Source organism: Sarcophilus harrisii, chromosome 4 (assembly GCF_902635505.1).
Source record: "Sarcophilus harrisii chromosome 4, mSarHar1.11, whole genome shotgun sequence".
In the NCBI taxonomy this organism is placed as follows: Eukaryota; Metazoa; Chordata; class Mammalia; order Dasyuromorphia; family Dasyuridae; genus Sarcophilus; species Sarcophilus harrisii.
Window position 1 is genome coordinate 425,409,087 of NC_045429.1, and position 23,539 is coordinate 425,432,625.

At 34.7% G+C, this 23,539-nt stretch overlaps 1 protein-coding gene across 3 annotated transcripts in view; it reads left to right on the top strand.

Annotated features, from left to right (window-relative positions):
- The window catches only part of VPS45 (vacuolar protein sorting 45 homolog), a 74,542-nt gene that overhangs the window by 18,975 nt on the left and 32,028 nt on the right, over positions 1 to 23,539 (top strand). For 2 of the 3 annotated variants that reach the window (XM_003769905.4, XM_031967445.1), the window contains exons 11-13: positions 12,073 to 12,231; positions 21,214 to 21,321; positions 22,647 to 22,768. In XM_003769905.4, the coding sequence (XP_003769953.1) occupies positions 12,073 to 12,231; positions 21,214 to 21,321; positions 22,647 to 22,768 (389 nt within the window). The remainder of the gene's footprint in view (positions 1 to 12,072; positions 12,232 to 21,213; positions 21,322 to 22,646; positions 22,769 to 23,539) is intronic. The other variant, XR_001121100.3, reaches the window with a different exon arrangement.

The following is a 23,539-nucleotide window of genomic DNA, read 5'->3' on the forward strand; positions in this document are numbered from 1 at the left end:
AATAAATTCGAGTTTATTTGAGATTAAGATAAGGTTTTAAAGAAGGCATTTCAAAATATGTCATTTAGAATGACCCACAGATTGTCATCCACTTTTATATAACGATACAGCTTAAAGAAAAAGATCTTTGTATAAAATGCTCCATGTTGACAATAATCTTTATTGAGTGCATCCTCTAACAACTTTTGGAAGCTCCACCATATTGAAGAAAAGACAAAATAAACTTGATTTTCTGTGTAGGCTTCCTAGCAAGTTTATACCTAGCCTCTAGTTTTCCAAATCTACACAAAAATCCATTGCGGAGTTTTAAATCTTTGACTAACTTACTTTTTAAAAAAGATGCAGCAGTTGTCATGGTCTCATGGGCTTAGGTAGAAATTTTTCCAAGAAAGACTTTTTTATTTATTTTAGAAAATATGTTTTATAGCGGTTATTGAATTTAAGATTCTGAAAGTAGGTATGGTGATTCTTGATTTTTCTTGTCTTTTTGTCTGTTTTAGTAAAAAAAGAAAACAGTCATTAACAGACTTCGTTATACAGGTGATTGTATTTCCTTGCCTAAAATTTTTACTTTCTGTTTTCATATAAAGAATTAGATTCATTAAAAATACCAAATCCACAAATATTCCAGTTCATATTTAATCATTTCCTTTTAAAAAGTTTTTTTCCCCAAGGCACTAGGTTTTTTCAGTGAGCAACTGATTTGAAGTCACCAAGATAAAGAGTGCCTTTGGTGGTTTGATTTAAATAGCCCCAAAAGGGAACTTTTGTTTGACAGTGAGTTAATGCCAGTGTTGTGACCTCTAAATGGGTCATTGCATTCCTTGACTTGACCTAAGGTTCATGGTACGTCATGAAGCAATGAATTGGGATTGTTGACTAGTATTGTCGTATGGCACAGTGTCCTCTTCATACACACAGAAATAAATATTAATCCGAATCTGTTAGGCTACTACCATTTCTGGTCATTGATCCCATATAATTAGGAAAAGTTATTTGTTATACCATGAAAGTAAAACATTTTCAGAAAATGTGTCATTTATTTGGGTTTTGTACCCATTTTTATAACAGAGCTTCTTCTTAGGGAGAATCTTCTCTTAGATTTAAGAATCTCTGAGATTCTTCCTTGCCCCAAACTAGTCTTCAGACAACATTCATCCAGTTTTTCTTACTAGACCCCTGCTCAAAGCTTTTTCAGAGTAAAGGAACCTGCTAGAACTGATGGAGCCTTTGAGGATATAGAGTCCTCTCCACACTGCAATGAAGCATTTCAGGAAGATACGAACAGAAAATGAAGAACTGTGTGAGGAACAGTCTTCAGTGTGCTCAAAATGAGCCAAAGCTGTGAATAAAAGGGATAACAAAAGGAGATTCAGTTGTATTTAGGGACACAGATTTTTTTTTTTTTTAAGTGTTTAAATTTGTTGCATGTGGAGGGGATGATAGTAATGGATGCTAAGAGGAGGTGGAGCTGTTTCACTTACTTTTATTTTATCTGTTGAGGAGCATGATTCTTCGACTAGACTTGATAGAACAAACAAAACAAAAATGATTGAGAAGTGAGTGCCCCGCAATTGGGGGAGATAGTCAGCAAGCATCTTCAGGCTAGTGTTCAGTGACCTGGACAGCTAGTAGTCAGAGCTATGTGTGTTTGTTGCTGTTCATTCGTTTCAGTTGTGTCCAGCTCTTCATGATCCCATTTGGGATCTTCTTGGCAGAGAAGTGGTTGTTATTTCCTGCACCAGTTTATTTTACAAATGAGGAAACTGAAGCAGACGGGGTTAAGTGACTTGTCCAGGCTCACCCAGCTAGTGTTTGTGCTCTGTCCACTGAGTCAGCTAGCTGCCCCCCCAAAGTCAAAAAGACCTCATTTCAAATCCAGTCTCAAATACTTTGTAGCTTTGTGACCTTGGGCATGTCACTCAACCTCATTTTCCTCAAATGGGGAGAATCATTGTATTCACATTCACAATGAAGGAATCACAACCTTCCTTCCAGCATTGTGAAAAGCCAAATCTTAAAATGCTATAAATGCTAGGTATTCTTATTATTGTGCTGATTGATCAAAAGGCACACAATAAAGATGGGAAGGATAGCTCACGCATCAAATAACAGAATTAAGATTCAGAAAGGTCTTCATAAAGTGAAAGGTAATGCTGAAAATGTAAAGATTAAATTTTACAATGACAAATATGACTTAAGTCCTATACTTAAGTTCAGAAAATCAGCTTCACAAATAAAAGATAGACATGAGTAGACAGTAAATATTTCATTTGTGAAAGAGTTTTAGTAGATGGCTGTATTAATGTGACACAGCAGCCAGAAAGTTTTGTGTGACATTAGGCTGCATTAAGAGGGCATGGGGTGCAAGTTTGGAAAAAACTTGTGCCCAGGCTAAACCACATCTGAAGAGTCACGTTGGGGGCATGCTAGGTTAGAGTCATAGGGAACTTAGAAGTCACATCTGGTCCAGGGGCTGCCCAAGGGCACCAAGTTGTGAGTAGCAATAGTGGGATTTGTGCCCCAGGCCTCCAGATTGAGGACTCTGTACTACTTGATTCCTGCCACATCTCAGGAAGGACACTGCTAAGCTGGAGAGGGTCCTGCCTAAGGAGTCGGGGACGTTAGCCCGGAGAAGAAAGTGCTTGGGGGAACGAAAGCGGAAGCTTCCTGCCTTTGCAGAGCTAGGGTGCTGCTTGTCCTTTTCTGCTCTAGAGGACAGTAGGTGAGCAGTGAGAAGCTGCAGGGAGGCAAAATTAGGCTTGATATAAAGGAAAGTTTCCCAATGATTAGTCATCCCAAAGTGGAAGGGAGGTGAGGAATCATGTTTACTAGAAGCTGGTGAGCTTGGACGGCCACTTACTGAAGATGTTGGAGAGAGGATTACTATGCTGTTATAGGTAGGGGCCCTTCTCACTGAACAACCAGGAATCTCTTCTGGAAAGGAGAATGATAAAACTAAGACGGAACATTGAAGAAAGGGCCAGAGCACTTCCCTCCCTGTTGTCAACAAGTTCAGGACGTATGTGCCTGAATTTGGAACCAGAGGGACCTTGGAAATCACTGCCTATAGCCCCCATCTCACTGATGAATCATTCATGCAGGTGGTGGAGTGCTCCAATTCCAAATTCAGATTTCTACTGCATCAAGTGTTTTGGACTGAATGAACTCTGAACTTGAAGAGATGACATCTGAGCCTTATTAATTATAAAAAAGATGCTAGAAAGATGGAAAGGGACATGAGTTGTCCTGATCTTCAAAAAGGAAAAGAAATTGTAGATCTGGAACTATGGTCTGACGATTCTCTCAATTCCTCCCAGAATTTAGAATAATTTGTAAACATGGTTTGTGCATAATTAAGGAACTAAAGAAAATGAGGAGCCAGACTGCCTTCACAAAGAACATGTCATTCCAGATCAGTCTTTTTTTTTTTTAACAAGAATTTCGATCTAGTTCAGCAGAGCAGTGCTAGAGACTTAGCATTTCTGCTTTTCATCCACGCCTTTGAAAAATTCTTATACAAAATCCTTGTGAAAGAGTTAAGAAAAATGTTAACTGAATAGCACAATTAGGTTGATTTATAATTGATTAAATGATTTGCTATATTGGGATTTCCTATACCAAAGATAGGAAGAAAGACATTGTGATAGAGTGGGAAGACCTGGGAATACTTGCAATGTGGCCTACCCTGGTCAGTCTCTTAACCTTTCAGGTACCTTTTAGTGACCACCCTAAGATAGTAAAATCAGATTGAATGCCAGGCTACAATGATTGAAAGTGTTTCCTATAATGATATAGCTTCCTATATAGGTCCTTTGTGCTGACTATTTTTCCTGTGATTTTTAGGTAAAGATAAAGAAGACATGATTATCCAGTTGGGAGGGATTGTGATATCAAACTCAAAAGGGGCCACTATTTCATATATAAAGATCCCAGCAGGCTTCATATTGATTTAAAATGTTATCTACGTTTTGTTTATTTTTTAATTTTTTTGCTAAATATTTCTCAGTTAACATTTTAATCATACTATGTCTATGACATCTCTGCTGTGGATGCTATAATCAGGGTTCATATATGCTTTGATGGTGTAAAAAGACAAGCCAAAACTTACATGATGAGATTTAGTAGAGATAAAAGTGAAATGGGGGCCTGTATTAACAGTTTCTTATGAATAAATAGAATTTTTTGGTTGACCATTATGAATATGTCTGAATGTGATGAAACTGCCAAAAAACAAAAGCCCTAATATAACCCTAAACTGAATTAATAAGAACTTCCTAACTGTTAAAATTATTGAAAAATGGGATGGCTTTTTCCATGAGATGGAAAATTTTTTGCCACTGGAGACATTCAAGGAGAAGATCAGGGATCACCTGGCATTGACTTAGTAGAGATCATTGATTAAATTACCGTTAAGGGCTTTCTAATAATGATATTCTTTGTTTCTAATATTTATAAGAATGAATTGATAATTTTTTATTTTTATGTCACTTTCATTTCTATATACATATATAATATGTATTTAAAACATTCTTTAACATAAAATTTATGTATACATATGTGTATATATATAATTTATATTTGCATATAAAGAAATGAAGGGTGTGTGTGGGAAGGAAGAGGAAAAGGGCAGTTCAGCAAAACTGGCCAACACCCCAGATAAGCCTGATAGCATGTGAAGTTTTCCATACCCATTGGGAGAAAGAAGGAGCAAGGGACATTTTCTGCTCTCTTCTTTGGGAACTAATGTTGAACATAATCATATGGCATTTAGTTTTGAGTTCAGGGTTCTTTTTCCATTTAAATTGTAGGCATTTAATATATTGTTTTCCTGTTTCTGCTTACTTTGCTTTCCATTAATTCATGTGTCTTTTCCATATTTCTCTTGATCTATATTCATTATTTCTTATAGCTCAATAATATTCTTTTTTTATTCACATACTGTAATTTGCTTAGACATTCTACCATTGATGTGTTCTCTACTTTATTTCCAATTCTTTTGTGTTGCTATGAATATTTTGTTATAAATGGAACCTCTCTATCTGTCTTTGACCCTCTTTGAGATAGCAATGAGAACTCTGGGTCAAAAGGTAAATTCTGATAGTTTTTCAAGAAGAAACATTAATGCAAATATATTTGCTAAATCTAATCAGAGGCATTATGTCTTCCCCGCTTTCCGCTGATTTCATTTAAATGGCATTTGGACATTTTCTGGTCACTGTCCTTTTTGATTATGAGACTTTGACAAATTTTATTATATAAACATGTTGGAAATACCTAATGGTTTTGTCTTGCTGCCCTAATCTTTGTGTCATCATTGTCATCACCTACTGCAACCCACCTTAATGTAATAACAAGGGAATGGAAGATTTATCAGAGCCAACTAGAAGAAAAGACATGATGTTTAATAACAGACTTCATTCCTAAATCAAGTAGTGAGGGGTATAGTTTTAAAAGCACAAGTGATTGTTATCATCACCTTTTTTCTTGTTCTTACCTCTTCATGGTTTGGGTTGAGATAGAAAGCAGTCAGCCCAAAATGATGAATCACCCAATATCAGCGAAGAGAATTGTTTTCCCTTCAGTGTCATCATTTCTTCTTGAGGCCTTGGTCTCTAGAGAGAGTACCTTTGGCTTCTCCCTTTTTTTTGATTAGGCTTATACATATGTCAGGACTCAGTAGAAGGTTTTAGATCTTATTGAGTGCTCAAAAGTGTTTTTTTTTCTATTTTTTTTTTGTTTCATCATTGCTATTATATATCTAGATGGTTTTTTCTCTTGTATACTCCCAACATCTATTTTAAGCCTTCCCATAAGGCTGAGCACCAAAAATTCATAGTACAATCCAGTTACATTTCTGGCATATAAATACTGCCACATGACACACAGCTGCTGTATAACAGGAAGGCACCACATTCTCTGTCCATATCATTATTAGTTTGCACACTACAACTTTATAATAATATATTCTGTTATAATGTGGAATTCTCTATAGCTTTTGATAGGCTTCAATCAAATGGCTTTTTGTAATGGAAAAAGCATTAGGTTTCAGAAGACCTGTGTTTATATCAAGGTTTGGTTCTGCCTCTTTCTAACCATGTGACCATGGCTTAAGTTGTTTAACCTTGACTTAAGCCCATGACCAAACAAGGGATAGAAAGGATCACAGAAGGCTAAAGTAGACAATTTTGAGTACATAAAATTAAGAAGTTTTTGCACAAACAAATTCAAGACTGAGGGTGTGGTAGGTAGGATGTTCTAGGACAAGAAGGCCCCACTCTTTTGAAATTTCAGGGGAACATGGCAATAGAGGCCTGATTTTGAAGTTCAGAAAGTCACAAACAAGGCCAGGAGGAGAAACAAGGCAGGCCAGCTTGTACCTCTTCATCAAACCGAGATTCCAAAAGGATTTCACCAGTGCGAGAATGGGAGGAAACCTTGTGCAAGGTTATTCTATAGTAAATATTCTATAATAAACTGAACTGGGGGTTGTTGGATGTCTACAATGAGAAAATCTCCAGGTCATGAGAGAGGTTCCAGGATGAAATAGCAGTAGAGGTGTGATTTTTGAAGTTCAGAAGTTCAGGAACAGGAGGAGAATATAAGCAACATTATAAAAACAAATAATTTTTAAAGACTTTAAAACTGTAATCAGCACAATGATTCCAGAAGATAAAATGATGAAGTTTGCTACCCTACCCACTGTTATAGACATCATGGACTCAAGGTGCAGAATGGGGCATAGATATTTTGGGGTATATCCAGTGCAAGAATTTGTTTTGCTTGGCCATATCTTTTTTCCCACCAATAGGGAGATAGAAGGGAGAGAAAATCAAATTTTCCTAATTTTTTAAAAAAGGAAATTTAAAAAGAAAAAAGCATATAATAAAATTTAAATACTAATTTAAAAAAAAAATACACCCAACAAGAAAAACTTGGCTTAACCAAATCAGTTAATTTCCCCAAGCTTCAGTTTCCCCATCTGTAAAGAATTGGTTTTTTTTATCATTTATTTATTTGTTTGTTTGTTTGTTTGTTTATTTTATCATAATAACTTTTTATTGACAGAACCCATGCCAGGGTAATTTTTTTTACATTATCCCTTGCACTCACTTCTGTTCCGATTTTTCCCTCCCGCCCTCCACCTCTTCCCCTGGATGGCAAGCAGTCCTATACATGTTAAATATGCCACAGTATATCCTAGATACAATATATGTGTGCAGAACCAAACAGTTCTCTTGTTGCACAGGGAGAATTGGATTCAGAAGGTAAAAATAACCCGGGAAGAAAAACAAAAACGCAAACAGTTGTAAAGAGTTTTTTTAAACAGTTCTTTTATTTACATGACAACACTAGTGTAAATAAGAAAAGCCATTTCCAAGCTGTATTTCTTCACATGAGTATATCTCAATATTCAGTGCTATTCTTCCCCTCCCCCAATTTATCCATACAGTTTCTTTTGTATAAAGTATGCCTTTTCAGAACCATATCCTAGATATACTTCCCATCCTAGCTAATCATAGACACTTTTGATGATAAATGTGCTTCCTTGAATTAGGACCTCTAATTTAAATCCTTGTTACTCATTCTTTTTGTATTTGTTTATAGACATCTAAGGCCATGGGCTTCATTACAGGCTTTTTTCCACCTTTAATTAGATTTGTTAGACTCCAGGCAAATGTACTATTATCAGCCCTTGTTAGATATACTTGTAATCTTGGTCAAGAATCTATCGTTCTGACATTTTAAGCCACAGCCCAGAAATTTAAATTACTTTCTCAGACATCATCATCTTAAGCAACTGTTCATTTTCTAAATTTGCTTTTCTCTTCTAAATCAATTGCCTTCATTGGGCAGCAGTGAAGAAAATAGCACCTATGCCCACAAAGATTTTCACTTTCTTACCTAAAACTGTAAGGATTAGTTAGCAGTGCTTTCTAGTTTCTTTATGGTGGTATAGCATTTGTTTTCACTTGAGTGACTAGATTTGGAATCAGTCAGCTGACTTCTCAAATTTCTTTTCTTTGATCCTTATGAAATGATTTCTCACCTGTCAGATTTGTGGATCCATGGCCATTCTTTGAAGGAAATGTAGCTACTTTAGAGGATGAAACTCCTGCCTCTTCAAGAAAAGCCATATATGTGTTACCTCCCAATGTTCAGCCTTTTTCCTTTTCTCCTCATTTTTCCTATTTCTAGTTACCAGTCACAGGACAAGATACCCTTCTGATTTCCTTTAGACTTTTTTCTTTTTTGTTTGTACATTGATGTCTATCTGCTATTTCTTTTATAGGAACGTTTCATTCTCCCTAATAATCTGGAAAATAGGACCAAGTGATATATCTCGTATATATCACAATGATTTGCAAAGAATTTTACATGTTAGCTCATCTGATTTTCACAGCAAATTTGTAAGGACCAAAGACCAAGTTGGAATATCTTCATATCTCCCCTAGTGCCTAGCTCAGCATAGGTGCTTAATAAATACTGAATAAAACACTGAAGAGCACAGAGTGTCCTAGATTTTAAATTGTTTTAGGTAAACACATATATGTAGATTTTTATTCCCAGCACCTACTAGTGTCCTGTACACAATAGATTCTCAATGAATGTTGAGGAGAAGAAATAAAGGGAACAAAAGGGATGTATTGATGGGACAGGTTGCTTATCTAAGGGGCTGAGTTTCTAGAACCAAAAGAAAGGCTAGTCAGCATTTTCCTGCCAGCAGGACCTAGGATGTACTCACCCAGTCAGCAAATCAAGCAGTTCCCAAGAGAGCACTTTCAGCTTAAGTCAGAAGGATAGACTCAGGTGCAGACTGAATAAGATCTTGCTTCTTTTGAGTGCATTCCACTGAGGGACAGGAGTTAGATAAATAAGAGAGCTGACACACATTTAGTGTTTTAAATTTTTTTTTAATGCTTTTCATACATAATTTTGTTTTATCCTCAAGATAACTTTGTGGAGTAAATGATAATTCACTGATTGGAAACAGACTCAGGGAGGTGGTTAAGTGACTTATTTATTCAATTATTAAATGTCAAATTTAGGATTCAAAACCAGATAAGTCCTGACACTAAGTTGTATATTCTTTGCTAGTGTAACCCTGATAGTAGGAAAAGACAGTGACCTCCACAGACAGGGGAGGGGCCTGTTCATTGGAAAAATGATAAAGATAGAACCAGAGGCTGAGATGGCTTAATGTCTTAAACCAGTAACAAGCTAATTATGTGCTTCTAATGTTCTTCAGCTATATATAGTTTGCATACCAAAATCCTGAAACACTGGAATAAGACTTAGTTATATACTTGAACAGGTTTGGAACATTATGCAGTGGCCAAATAGCAGGTTCAAAGAAGAAAAAATGAAGAAGAGATTTGTAAATTCAGGGATGAGATCTTCTAAGGATAAATTCCTCCATTTTTTGGTTCTTACAGATGTTCGCAGTGGAAAGCAAACTCAAAACATAGCTTCAGTAATCCAACTGAGAAGAGTCTCCTCATATGTAGGGACTCTCCTATAAGAAAAAAGGAAAGGATCCTTGCACAGTAGACTATGCTTATAAGTGAAATGGGATGTCAAGGCTAAAATCTAGCTATATTAGCATCTTCATTGAATGATGCTACATAGAATCATACTGTATGTAAATTTAGATAGTCTTTTGCCTAGAACCCCCCCCCCCCAAGATGTTGAACTTTGAAATTATTGTTGCAATTTTTTTCTCAGTAGTATTTTATTTTTCCAAATATATGTAGTTTTTAACATTCAATTTTGTAAAACTTTGTGTTCCAAATTTTTCTTTTTCCCTTCTCTTTCCCCCCTCTCCATCATAGCAGGCAGTTTGATATAGGTTAAATATGTGCAATTCTTTAAATATATTTTCATATTTGTCATGTTGTATAAGAAAAATCAGACTAAAAGGAAAAAAAAAAAGAAAGGTGAAACACAAAAAGGTGAAAATACTATATGCTTCAATCCACATTCAGTTTCTCTGGGTGTGATTGATATTTTCCATCTCAAGTCTATTGGAATGTTGTAGCTCTTTTTGTTGTTGTTGTTATAATGCATTCCTCTAATATATACCCTAAGAACTGTAGTTATATTTTTATGTATTGAGTATCTCTACTATTTAAATGCTGTATCAGGAAAAAGAAGGGCACAGATATTTTGCTTCTAGCCATTTGTACATAAAGGATTTGGAGTGTCGCAGAGAACTTCACAAAAGACATTATAGTTACATTCAAGCTTATTTAACTGGGCTTTAAACTTAGATGCTCTGACACCAAATCTAGAACCATCACTTCCACTGCATCATGTATCTTAGACTGGATGAACTATGTCCCAGGAACCTAAAAAAACTTGATATCTGAACCTTATTTAATAATTTTAAAAGGTACTATAAAATTGGAGAGGGACATGACTTGTCCTGATCTTCAAAGGGGGAAAGAAATTACAGACTTGGAACTGTGATCTGATGATTTTCTCAAATCCTCCCAAAATTTAGAAATTGTAAACATAGTTATACATACTTAAGGAACTGGGGATCATGAGGAACTAGGGATCATGAGGAACTTCTGTGACTTCACTAAGAACATGTTGATCTAGATCAGTCTGTTTTTTTCTTTAAACAGAATTTTCATCTCATTCAGCAGAGCTTTTGTGGGTTTTCAGTGTATTAAAAGTACCATCATAACAGAGGATTTCCTATGGAGAATCAAGTATACCAAATAGTATATTTCTTCAGCAGATAGCATCCATAGTGCGTGTTAGGAATCTTTCTTCTCTTTCTATTGCAGAATAACAACAACAATGCTTGTAATTTGTGAAAAGCCTCTGATTCTCTCTACCCTCAGTATCTATCCTCAAGGGTAGCTAAGAGATTTGAATATTATCTACTTGGCTCTGAAATCTATTTTTAATCTATATTTTAGTAGTAATTACTTGGAGTTGCACTGAGTAAAAAGTTGATTTTCTTAGAATCACACAGTCTTAATGTTGGAAGGTATCCTAGAAGCTATCTAATCTAACCCATACCAGATTGGAAGTCCTAACCATTGGTCATCTGTTCAAAGACCTCCTTTGACAGAGAATCCGCCATTTTTCAAGGAAACCCCTTCCACTTTGGTACCACACTTAAAAGTAGGACATTTTTTCTGATATCATGCTTGAATTGTCTCTTGTTAACTTCTGTCCATTACTCCTGGCTATGCTTTCTGGGGCTAATCAGAACAAGTTCTTCTTGAATCTTCTTTTCTCCCAGCTCAGCCAATTTTTATATGACAGGTCAATCAGTCAATAAACATTTATGAAGTGCTTACTGTGTGCCAGGTATTGTGCTAAGTACTAGGCAGTTCAACTGTTCTGTATCAGCACTGATGGTTTCACTAGTTATTTGTTCTTTGTTTTACTGGAAAAGTTGGTATTAGATGAAGAAAAAAAGAAATATTTGTGGATTGGTTAAATCGCTTTCCTTTTAAGGGTTCCACCAGACTGGACTTCTTGATGCACCTGATATACCTAACATTCCACTTCCTAACTTTCTGTATTTGAACAGACTATCCCTAAGGTGTAGAATGCACTCCTTCTTCATGTCTGCCTCCTAGAGGTTCTCTTTTCCAAAACTCATTTCTAATGCTCTCTCCCACATGAAGTCTTTTGTGATTCCCTCTAGCAGTTTGTGCCTCCATGACAGAGGGATTACCTTGTACTCATTGTACCTCTTGCCTTCCCCAAGAGTATATAAGATCCTTGAGGGCACTGACCCTTTTATTTTTGTTATCTTGTCCCAGCACTCCACACAGTGCCTGGCACATAAGAAGCTTTTTGATTCATAAATATCTATCAGAAAGGGCTTATTTCCTTAGTTTAATTCTGAGCTTGCTCAAATGTTTTGCAGTTGTCTGTATTTTAAGCAGCTAGTTAAATGCATGAAATATACAATGCTCTGTTGGGATTTTAAATCATCACAAATTCAATTGTATCACTGTGGGTCAATGAAGTGGAACTGAGACACTGTACTACATCTTCCTTCCCAAGTGAAGAGAAATAATATAACTTCTTGTCTCCCTACAGAACATAAAAAGGCTACTGCAGAATCCCAAAGTAACTGAATTTGATGCTGTACGCTTAGTGATGCTTTATGCCCTGCATTATGAACGTCACAGCAGTAATAGCCTCCCTGGATTGATGATGGACCTCAGAAATAAAGGTGTTTCAGAGAAGTATCGCAAGGTAATCTTTATAAAAGACTATTTAATTGGGAGTAGAAGGGGAAGTGTTGTAAAGTAACTTGCCTTTTGGGAAAATAATTTAGTTAGGAAATGTCAACTTAGAAAATACCTTTATTTGAATAAAAACATGGTAATTTAATGTTGAGTGATCAGAAACCCATCCAGTAGACAAAGTATAGAATGTAACATTGATCTTATTTCCTGGTTGGAGGATTTAGGATTTGGCCAGATCATAGGGAAAATCCTATATGGAGTAGACTTCTATATCACATAGCCAATAAATCAGGCCTAAACATTTTCTCTGATCCTCATAACTTTTCAAACTTCTCCAAAATAAGAATTATGTGCAAGAGATAAAGCATTTTATCTGTGTCCATGGTCTAGGATACTAAGAGCTCTAAAAAGGTAACAATTCAGTGAACTGACAGCAAAGGAGTACTAACTCTTAACAGACTTAATATCTCCTCTCCCATCACCCACCATGCTCCAACTCTAGGGCTGTGCAAGCAGACCGTTGGGCTTACAACAGAATTCTATTCTACCCTCCACCCTCCTCTTCTCAGTGCCACTTGAAAACCAAAATTTCACTCCGGCTAGAAGTGCCATGTGGTCATGCTCTGCCACAACAGACCTCAGCTGAGGTTTGAGGAATAGAGAGAATTGGTCAGGACATATGTGTGACTGTAGGTAAATCTGAAGAGAAGAAAATGATTTGATATCTGCTGAAGCAGAGAACTCTGTAGATTCCACAAGAAAACAGATGAAAAAACCTGAATACCGCCATGCAAGAAATAATACAAGAAAATAACCCTACTTGTATGAACATAAAAAACAAAGTACCAATTGAAAGCATCTACAGATTTCCTCCAAAAATTAAAAGAAAAAAAGAACCCTGTGCTACAAGCTATAAGACTCACAGTAGCTAAATTTAATACTTCCATTAACAAACAACAAATTCTGCATATGACCAGGAAAATGCCTTCAAACATGAAAGAAAATTCAAATATCACCAGACTTTTCTGTACTCACTACAAAGCATAGGAGGGAATGGAATAATTTGTTTTGAAAAGCAAAAGTGTTCAAGATATAGCCCATTATAGCCTGCCTTGAAAATCTGAACCCTAAATATTAATTTTAAAAGGTTAATGTTCAATAAAAAAGAAATGTTTGGTGCATTTATTACCTAAAAGAATTGCTTTTGAAACATCCCTGCCATGAAATACACAAAAAAGGTAAACAAATATAGCAACCAATGGGAAGGTTTGGCTGGGAAAAGTGGGGGAGTGGGGACCATTAAGAGATTTCTTTCCAACAGTACATAAGGAGTCAACAGTAAAAGCAGAAGTGAACTAGAATTAATAGTAGAGAAACAGGCCCGAAAAATCATGCACTTATAACACTGGTAAATCATTGGTGAGTGGTTGTTTTTTTTTAATTAAATTATAGAATAACATGATAAGTAAAAGGGGAGGGAGGAAGAAAAGAAGGAAGAACATAGAGGAGAATATGTGAAGAATCCTAATCAAGCCAAAGGTTAACAATGAAGGGAAAATAACACCTGTCATTTCTCAAAAAGAAGAGAATTCGTTGAGAAATGGGTGATGAAGCAAAGGGAAGGATTGAAAAGGGATCAACTAAAGGGGAAAACTTTATTTCAGTGGTCAAAGGAAATACTGCTGATTAATGCTCCTATCAAGAAAGAGAAATATCCTATAAATAGTGATGAAGACCTTACAGTGGGTATTATCTGTAGTTCTTAGAAAGGACATAGGAAATGGGGAATATCCTGCAGGTACTGACACCTAAAAACATGGGAGGACCTGGACCCAGAAAGAAGATCCTGGAAAAGGCAATGTTAATAATAAACTTCACAGTCAGAGACATAGGAAAATTCATAAGATGGTACAATATCCTCTATCACTTGCAGGAATTGGTATTTCTAAGAATGAGGCACAGCAGAAAAAAAGGGTCCAGGAAAAAGACTCTATAAGACAATAACATAGAAACTGTTCAGAAGAAGTACTTTAGAAGCTTTAATGTCATGAGAAATACAGAGATTAAAGAAAGTAAAATAGGCATGTGTCCATGAATTAAAGAATTAAAATCTAGAATTGACAGAAAGAGAAGAAAAATAACAACCAAGAGGAAGAAATCTTTTATAGAAAAAGGTACAGAAAGTGAAATTTTAAAAAATTAACGAATAAAACAAGGCATCAACAAAGAAACCACATTATTCTGAAAGGAACCATGAATGACAAATAAATATCAACTTATATTAAACTTAATATATAAACTCAGTATTAAACTTATATGCTCTAAATGCCTTAGGATCCAGATTTATAAAGGAAAAATTAATTACTAGATGATAAAGACAGTAAATCAATAATGATAGGAGATTTCAATATCCCCCTCTTAGTTTTATATAAGTCTAACAGAAAGATAAACAAAAGAAAAAATAAAGCATTGAATAAATTGCCAGATAAATTAGAACTAAAAGATTTTTGATGTCTTCTATATAGGACTGCTAAAGTATGTGGGTGTGTATGGATGTTTGTGGTGTGTGTATTACATATTTTTTTAATGGCACACCTGAAACTTTTAAAAAATCATTGATCATGTATATGAGAGTACAAAATGATTGCAAACAAATGTAAAAAAGTAGAAATAGTAAACATATTCTTTATAGACCATATAATAAAAATGTGAAGCCCAAGTTAGCACCCTGGATACCTTAGAATTAGCTGGAGTCAGGATAAGCAAAAGTCCTTGATCTTTATTTTTGGTCTTTAGGGGTAGAAGTGAACAGGATGGACACAGGACCTTCCCTACCGCCAAAGTGACCCTGGCTTGTCTTACTCCACCCCCTAATCCTTCCCACAATTCTTTCTGTACACCAAAAGATTGAGCCAGCACAGAATAGTAGGAAGGGCCATTTTCCAAGCATGTGCTAATAGAGTATTGTCCAATCGGTAGTTAGCCTTAAGTGCTCAGTTGTCCGACCTCAGTGCATCAACTCAGACTTTCAGTCCTTTACATAAAGACTAATAAGTTTAAAGAACATAAACAAAAGACACAGACCCAAATGGAGACTTAATAATGAAATTCTTTTTTTTTTTATTTGATAGCCTTTTATTTACAGATTATATGTATAGGTAACTTTACAGCATTGACAGTTGCCAAACCTCTTGTTCCAATTTTTTCCCTCTTTCTCCCCACCCCCTCCCCCAGATGGCAGGATGACCAGTAGATGTTAAATATTTAATAATGAAATTCTAAATGAATTATGGGTCAAAGGAGAAATCAGAGAAACATTATGTAAAAAGAAATGATAATGATACAACATAACAAAAGTTCTAGGATGTGGCTAAAGCAATCCTTAGAGGAAAAATCATAACCCAATAAACATTAATAAAATATTAAAAGAGAAGATAAATGAACTAAGTATGTATTTTTTAAAAATTGACAACCAACAAATAAACATAAAATAAGTGCAAAAGAGATTTTTAAAATTAGAGGAAAAAAATATAAAGTAGAAAACAAACCAACCAACCTCTAAAGAAATTTTAAATAAAATGAAAATCGAGTTTTTTGAAAAGACTAATAAAATTGATCAATCCAATTGATAAAATAGCCAATCTGATTAAAAAGAAATGAACAGAAAATCAAATCAACAAAATAGTAAATGGGTTAAAAAAAATCAGAAGGAATAAAAAGAATTGTCATAGCTATTTTACACAGTTCTGTGCTAACAAAACTGAGAATATAAAAGAAATAGGGAAATACCTTGAAAAATTTAAAATATTTTTAACAGAAGATCAAATAGAGGTCTTAAACCTGTGCCAGAAAAGAAAATACAATTAGTTGTAAAGGAACTATCAGAGCAGGGTTGAGAGTGGGAGAGTGAGGGATGGAATGGATGCTGGTCCTTATAAATTCATTGAAGAATTCTATTAAATTTTAAAAGAATAATTAATATATAAATTATTCTCAGAAGCTGAGGGAGAAAGCACTCTAACAGATATTTTTTCCCTAAAAGAGGGAAAGATAAAGCATAGGAGCACTGTAGACCAATATCATAGATGAATATCAATTCAAAACATAATGAATATCAATTCAGCATCCAAAACTGCAAAATATCCCAATAGGTTCAAAAAATGCCTCTGACAAAATATAACATTCATTTATGCTAAATTCCCTACAAAGTATGGACATAAAGAAACTTTTTTCTAAATTTCATAAAAAATATCCTTTTAAAACTAAAATACAATGGCAATACACAAGTGTATTTTCTTTTATTATTTTACTTTTTATTTTTCTAGCAAATATGAGAGCAAAGCAAAAATGTTTAACCTTCCTATTATTATTTGTTACAGTTCTGGAAATGCTAGCAATAACAGTAAAAGAAAAGAAAGAAACTAAAGGTATAAAGATAAATGAAGAGGAAATAAAACTATCCCTATTTGCTAAATAGATATAATGATTAACTTAGAAAATCTTAGGGAAACATCAAAGATAGTGATTGATATGATAGCTTCTGCAAAGTTTTAGACTACAAAATCCTCAAAAGTCAATAATATTTTTTATATAGCAGGGACAAAACCCAACAGGCAATAAGAAAAAGAGAAAACCTATTTCAAAGAACTACAAAATGCATAAAAAATCTCTGGAGATCAATCTTTCCAAATACAAAAATGACCTGTATAGATTCATTTACAAAGTTTTCCTTAAAGGAATAAAGAGCTATTTAAATAGCTGGAGGTATATTCAGTGCTTGTGGCCCAGCCAATATAATATAATAAAGAAAAATAATAGTATAAGTAAAATAACAGTAGTATCAAAGTTAATTTACAGTGGTAATGTTAAATGAATTAAATTATCAAAGGGATAGTTTACAGAACTCCATAAAATAATCAAATTCATTTGGAAAAATAAAAGATCTAGAACATCAAAGGAAACGATGAAAAGATGTAGAACAATTGGGGAATAGTACTTCCTGGCCTCAAACTTTGCTATAAAGCAGCAGTCATTAAAATCATCCGTTACTGCTTTAAAAAAAAAAAAAAAAAGATAGGTTGATCAAGTAGAACAGACTAGAAAAAGGGAAATCAGAAATAATGGAATTCAATCATCAGTTTTTGATCAACTGGAAAATATAAATTACTTTGATTAAAAAAAATAGTGGGAAAACTAAAAGGCAATCTGGTAGAAACTATGTCTAGACCAACACTTTACACTATATTCCACTTAGATAAGAGAACTTAATATTAAAGATCTATTAGAACATTAGAAGAAAAGCAAATCACATGCCTCTCAACAATTAAAAGTAGAAGATAGACTCTTAAATACATTCAGCCATTCTGGAGAGCAATTTGGAACTATGCTCAAAAAGTTATCAAACTGTGCATACCCTTTGATCCAGAAGTGTTATTACTGGGCTTATATTCCAAAGAGATCTTAAAGAAGGGAAAAGGACCTGTATGTGCAAGAATGTTTATGGCAGTCCTCTTTGTAATGGCCAGAAACTGGAAATTGAGTGGATGCCCATCAATTGGAGAATGGCTGAATAAATTGTGGTATATGAATGTTATGGAATATGATTGTTCTGTAAGAAATGACCAGCAGGAGGATTTCGGAAAGGCCTGGAGAGACTTACACGAACTGATGCTGAGTAATATGAGCAGGACCAGGACATCATTATATACTTCAACAACAATACTGTATGATAATCAATTCTGATGGACATGGCCCTCCTCAACAATGAGATGAACCAAATCAGTTCCAATAGAGCAGAAATGAACTGAATCAGCTACACCCAGGAAAGAACTCTGGGAGATGACTATGAACCACTACCTAGAATTCCCAATCCCTCTATTTTTATCCGCCTGCATTTTTGATTTCATATGTTTATATATCCATATAGTTATTTTGCTGCGCAAAAAGAATTGGACTTTGAAATATTGTAAAAAAAAAAAAAAAGAGTCTATCTTCTTTTTTTAAATAGCTTTTTATTTACAAGATATATGCATAGATAATTTTTCATCATTGACAATTGCAAGACCTTTTGTTCCAACTTTTCCCCTCCTTCCCCCCATTCCCTTCTCCAGATGCCAGGTAGACCAATACATGTTAAATACAATATATGTTTATATATCCATATAGTTATTTTGCTGCGCAAAAAGAATTGGACTTTGAAATATTGTACAATTAACCTGTGAAGGAAATCAAAAGTGCAGGCGGACAAAAATAGAGGGATTGGGAATTCTAGGTAGTGGTTCATAGTCATCTCCCAGAGTTCTTTCGCTGGGTGAAGCTGGTTCAGTTCATTACTGCTCTATTGGAACTGATTTGGTTCATTTCATTGTTGAGGAAGGCCACATCCATCAGAATTGATCATCATATAGTATTGTTGTTGAAGTATATAATGATGTCGTGGTCCTGCTCATATTACTCAGCATCAGTTTATGTAAGTCTCTCCAGGTCTTTCTGAAATCATCCTATTGGTCATTTCTTATAGAACAATACTATTACATAACATTCATATACCATAATTTATGCAGATATTCTTCAATTGATGGGCATCCACTCGGTTTCCAGTTTCTGAGAGCCACTATAAAGAGGGCTGCCACAAACATTCTTGCACATACAGGGCCCTTTCCCTTCTTTAAGATCTCTTTGGGGTATAAGCCAGTAGTAACAGTGCTGGATCAAAGGGTATGTACAGTTTGATAACTTTTTGAGTATAGTTCTAAATCGCTCTCCAGAATGGCTGGATGTATTCACAATTCCAACAACAATGTATCAGTCTCCCAGTTTTCCCACATCCCCTCCAACATTCCACATTATCTTTTCCTGTAATCCTAGCCAATCTGATAGGTGTGTAGTGGTATCTCAGAGTTGTTTTAATTTGCATTTCTCTGATTAATAATGACTTGGAGCATCTTTTCATATGGCTAGAAATAGTTTCAATTTCTTCACTTGAAAATTGTCTGTTCATATCCTTTGACCATTTATCAATTGGAGAATGGCTTGATTTCTTATAAATTTGAGTCAGTTCTCTATATATTTTGGAAATGAGGTTTTATCAGAACCTTTGACTATAAAAATGTTTTCCCAGTTTATTTCTCTTCTAATGTTATCTGCATTAGTTTGTACAAAAACTTTTTGATTTGATATAATCAAAATTTTCTATTTTGTGATCAATAATGATCTATAGACTCTTTTTAAAAAAATTTATTTCAATAAATATTTCTCAATTACAGGTAAAAAAAATTTTAACACTTTTTTTATTGAGTTTCAAATTCTCTCCTTCCTTCCCATCTCTTCTCCTTGCTTGAGAAGACAAGCAATTTGACATGTATTATGCATGTGAAGTAATGCAAAACCTATTTGGGAGATATATTCATAGCAACAATGAATGGAGACAATCACAGAAAATAAAATAGATAACTCTTGATTTTATGAAATGTAAAAAAACAAGAGCATAAACAAAATGAATGCACTTAGGATAAGAATTAAAATTCAAAAGGAGAGAGGGTTTGGTATCAAAGATATGTAAACAATTAATGGATTAGACCAAAAGTCATTTCTCCAGTATATAAATGGTCAAAGGGTATAAATTATAACAAACTGAAACTGTTCTCAAAATAATTACAAACATTTTTGTTTTTCTTCCCGGGTTATTTTTTACCTTCTGAATCCAATTCTTCCTGTGCAACAAGAGAACTGTTAGGTTCTGCACACATATATTGTATCTAGGATATACGATGACATATTCAACATGTATAGGACTGCTTGCCATCTGGGGGAGGGGGTGAAGGGAAGGAGGGGAAAAGTCAGAAAAGAAGTGAGTGCAAGGGATAATGTTGTAAAAAAATTACCCAGGCATGGGTTCTGTCAATAAAAAGTTATAATAAAATAAAAAAAATTGCAAACTATTAACAACTACATAGAATATACCAAATCCCTAATAATAAGAAAAATACACATCAAAACAACCCTGAAGTTTCACCATATACCATGCAAATCGGCAAAAATGGCAAAAGATAGGAAGTCAGTATGGAGAAATTGTGAAAAAGAGACTCATAAGGTTCATTGTAGGTTGAGCTATGAATCAATATATAACCATTTTGGAAACCAATTTAGAATTGTGCAAATAACGTAACTAAAACGTCATTCCCTTTGACCCAGAGATTCTATTACTGTCTTATACCCAAGGAAACAATTAAGAAGAAAGACCCCTTATTTTCCAAAATGTTTCAGTACTTTTTGTGATAAGCAAAGAATTTGGAATAAAGTAGATGTCCATTGGTTGTGGAATGGCTAAACAAATTGTGGTACATGAATATAATGGGATATTACTGTTCTAAAAGAAAGGACAAATGTGATGAATGCAGAGAAATATCAAAAGATGTACATGAACAGATATAGCGTGACGTGAGAAAAGCTAAGAAAACAGTATATACAATGGCTATTATAAGGTAAATGGAAAGCAAAACCACTAAAAAAATTATCAATTTTTAAAAATTATAAAGCACAAATATTCCTCTAAAGAAGATATCCCCCAGCATTATACAAGTGTATGTATAAGCATGTACAAGTGTTATGTGTTTCTTTTATTTTTAGTATGGTGATTTGTTTTTTTTTTTCTTTTTTATTCTTTACAAAACAGTATTTGTTATTTGGGATGGTTCTCTGGGAAGGAGAGAAAAAGGGATACTGGGAGAAAATGTGATTAAAACAAAGTATAATAAAATTACCCATGCATATGTACTGTCAATAAAAAGTTATTTTAAAAAGATATAATAATAAAAACTTATCTAAAACAACGTCACAAAAAATACATTGAGGGCAATGATATGACTTTACACATGTGATTTTACCCCTTCTGGAGAAATGTGACTAGAGCTTGTTGCTTGTGAGATTTATTCAGAGATACTAGGCTTCCTTGTCTTTTGTAACTAGGCTTCCTTCTCTTTTTCTATAGCTGGTGCCTGCTCTTGTTGAGTATGGTGGCAAACGAGCACGGGGAAGTGACCTCTTTAGCCCCAAAGATGCAGTGGCTATTACCAAGCAGTTCCTCAAAGGATTGAAGGTATTAAAATCTCTGTCATGTTCCCCTAGATGAGAAGTAACTGAAGGTCAAGAGGTTACAAGTGAATAAATGAGTAAATACAAACTTCAAAGTATCTTTAAATTGCTGTGATTGAATGCTATGTCAGTTAAATGATTAGAGTAGATGTCCTAAAAGAAATTTCATCTGGGCAGTTAAGAGGCATAGGGGACAGAAAGCTGGATTTTAAAACCAAATCCTGAGTTCCTATGTGATCTCAGACACTCAGTAGCTGTGTGTTTCTGGGCAGGTCATTTGAGTTATTTGTAAAATTTGAAGCATGATGTCATCATCTACCCTACAAGATTGTTGTGAGAAGAAAATAATGTAACCTATGTAAAGTATTTTGTAAACCTTTGGGTTTACAAAATGCTACTTAAATGCTAGTCAGTGTTCTTATTTACGAGTTTTCCATATTGGAATAGTGTTGTATAGAATTTAATAGTTGAATAGGAAATAATGAAAACAAGTTCTAATAGATTGAGGCAGCTGGTGGTGCAGTAGATAAGGTGCTGGGTCAGGAGTCCAGAAGACTTGAGTTCAAATTTGGCCTCAAACAATACCTGTGTGACCCTGGGCAAGTCACTTAACCTGTAAAATGGAGATATTACTAGCACATCCCTCATAGGGTTGTTGTGAAAATCAAATAAGATACTATTTGTAAAATCTCTTACAGTGCCTAATACCTAATAGGTTCTGTGTAAATCCTTGATCCCTTCCTCTAGCAGATATTTAAGGTTGAATACAAACAATACAATTATTACATATAGTGAAGTTTCTCTCATGTCTTTCCTGTTCCCTTCTGTTCCACATAACATCAAATAACACAACATCAAATAACATCACCAAAGAAATCCCTGAAGAGTGAATGGTAACTTTAGAAAATTTTATAAAATCCTTTTCCATTCATAGCCCTAAATTTTATAGTATTTTCTACAGAGTAGCAACACCTGATGATGAGGTAAATAATGAAATGAACCTTGAATTCACTTTTTTTTTAGATTGATAAAAGAGGTTTATTAGGGGAATTGGAAGTAAAGTTAGAAATCCTGACAGAGAGGCATAAAGTCTGGTTAGGAAATAGGTGAGGATAAAGAGAAGATGGCACTGGAAAAAGTATTCCAGTGGACAGAGGCCCTTGGGATGCCAAGCATGGATGGAGCTGGCATGTTTGGAACCCACTGCCTGAATTCACTTTTAAACCTCTTTCAAGAACTCTCCATCTTTTTCTGATCTGAGTGTCATTAATGTGTTTATATTGCAAATTATCTCATGAGTGACATAAGAACCATTTCCCTCTGTCTTAGGGAGTGGAAAATGTTTATACACAGCATCAGCCTTTCCTCTATGAAACATTGGACCATCTCATCAAAGGAAAGCTTAAGGAAAATCAGTACCCTTACTTAGGCCCCAGCACACTGAGAGACAGGTAAGAACAACAACAACAAAAAAAAACCCCACCTTAATGGCATAAACCAGGAAAGATGAGTCAAAAAAATACATAGGTCAAATTAAAGAGACCCTTCTCTTCCAAAGTATCAATATGGCCAAAAGAAATTAAAGTTCTTTTGGCCTTAGAAGCTAGCTTCAAGATTGGGATATAGTTGTAATGAAACATTTGTCTGGTCCTCAAACACACCTGTTTTTTGAAATCATCTTCAGATATTCCTGCAAGCCCACCAGACAGTGTCATATTTGCTCATTAGATTCTGACAAATCTTCTTGTACTCTTCAAGCTCAAGCCCATGGCATCTGGGGCTTGTAGCATAAATGCCAAAAATAAATTCATTACTTGATTATGATCCAAAGCAGGTTGTTGCTATTTTTGGTTGTGACTGGACTTTGCCAAATGTGGCCAGCATGCAAGCTGAGAGCCCTACTTAATGAAGTCACAGTTGCTAAATTACACAGTCCATGGATAGTTTTTGTCATGGGGACTGGCCAAAGGAAGCAGTTGGTTGAAATGATCCTTCTTATCTAACGATGATCAAGTGCTTTTGCCAAAAACAAAAATTCGTCCAATACAACTTAAATCAGCCTGAATTATAAAGCATGTACATATGTAGTACCTAAATATATGCCAAATATGTGCCAGTATTCTAAATTAAGATCATATGTGTAGCATATTAGAAATCCAGATTATTGTATATAATGTAATCTGTTTTGGGAAATTTACATGGAACCTGAGTAACTATTTTAG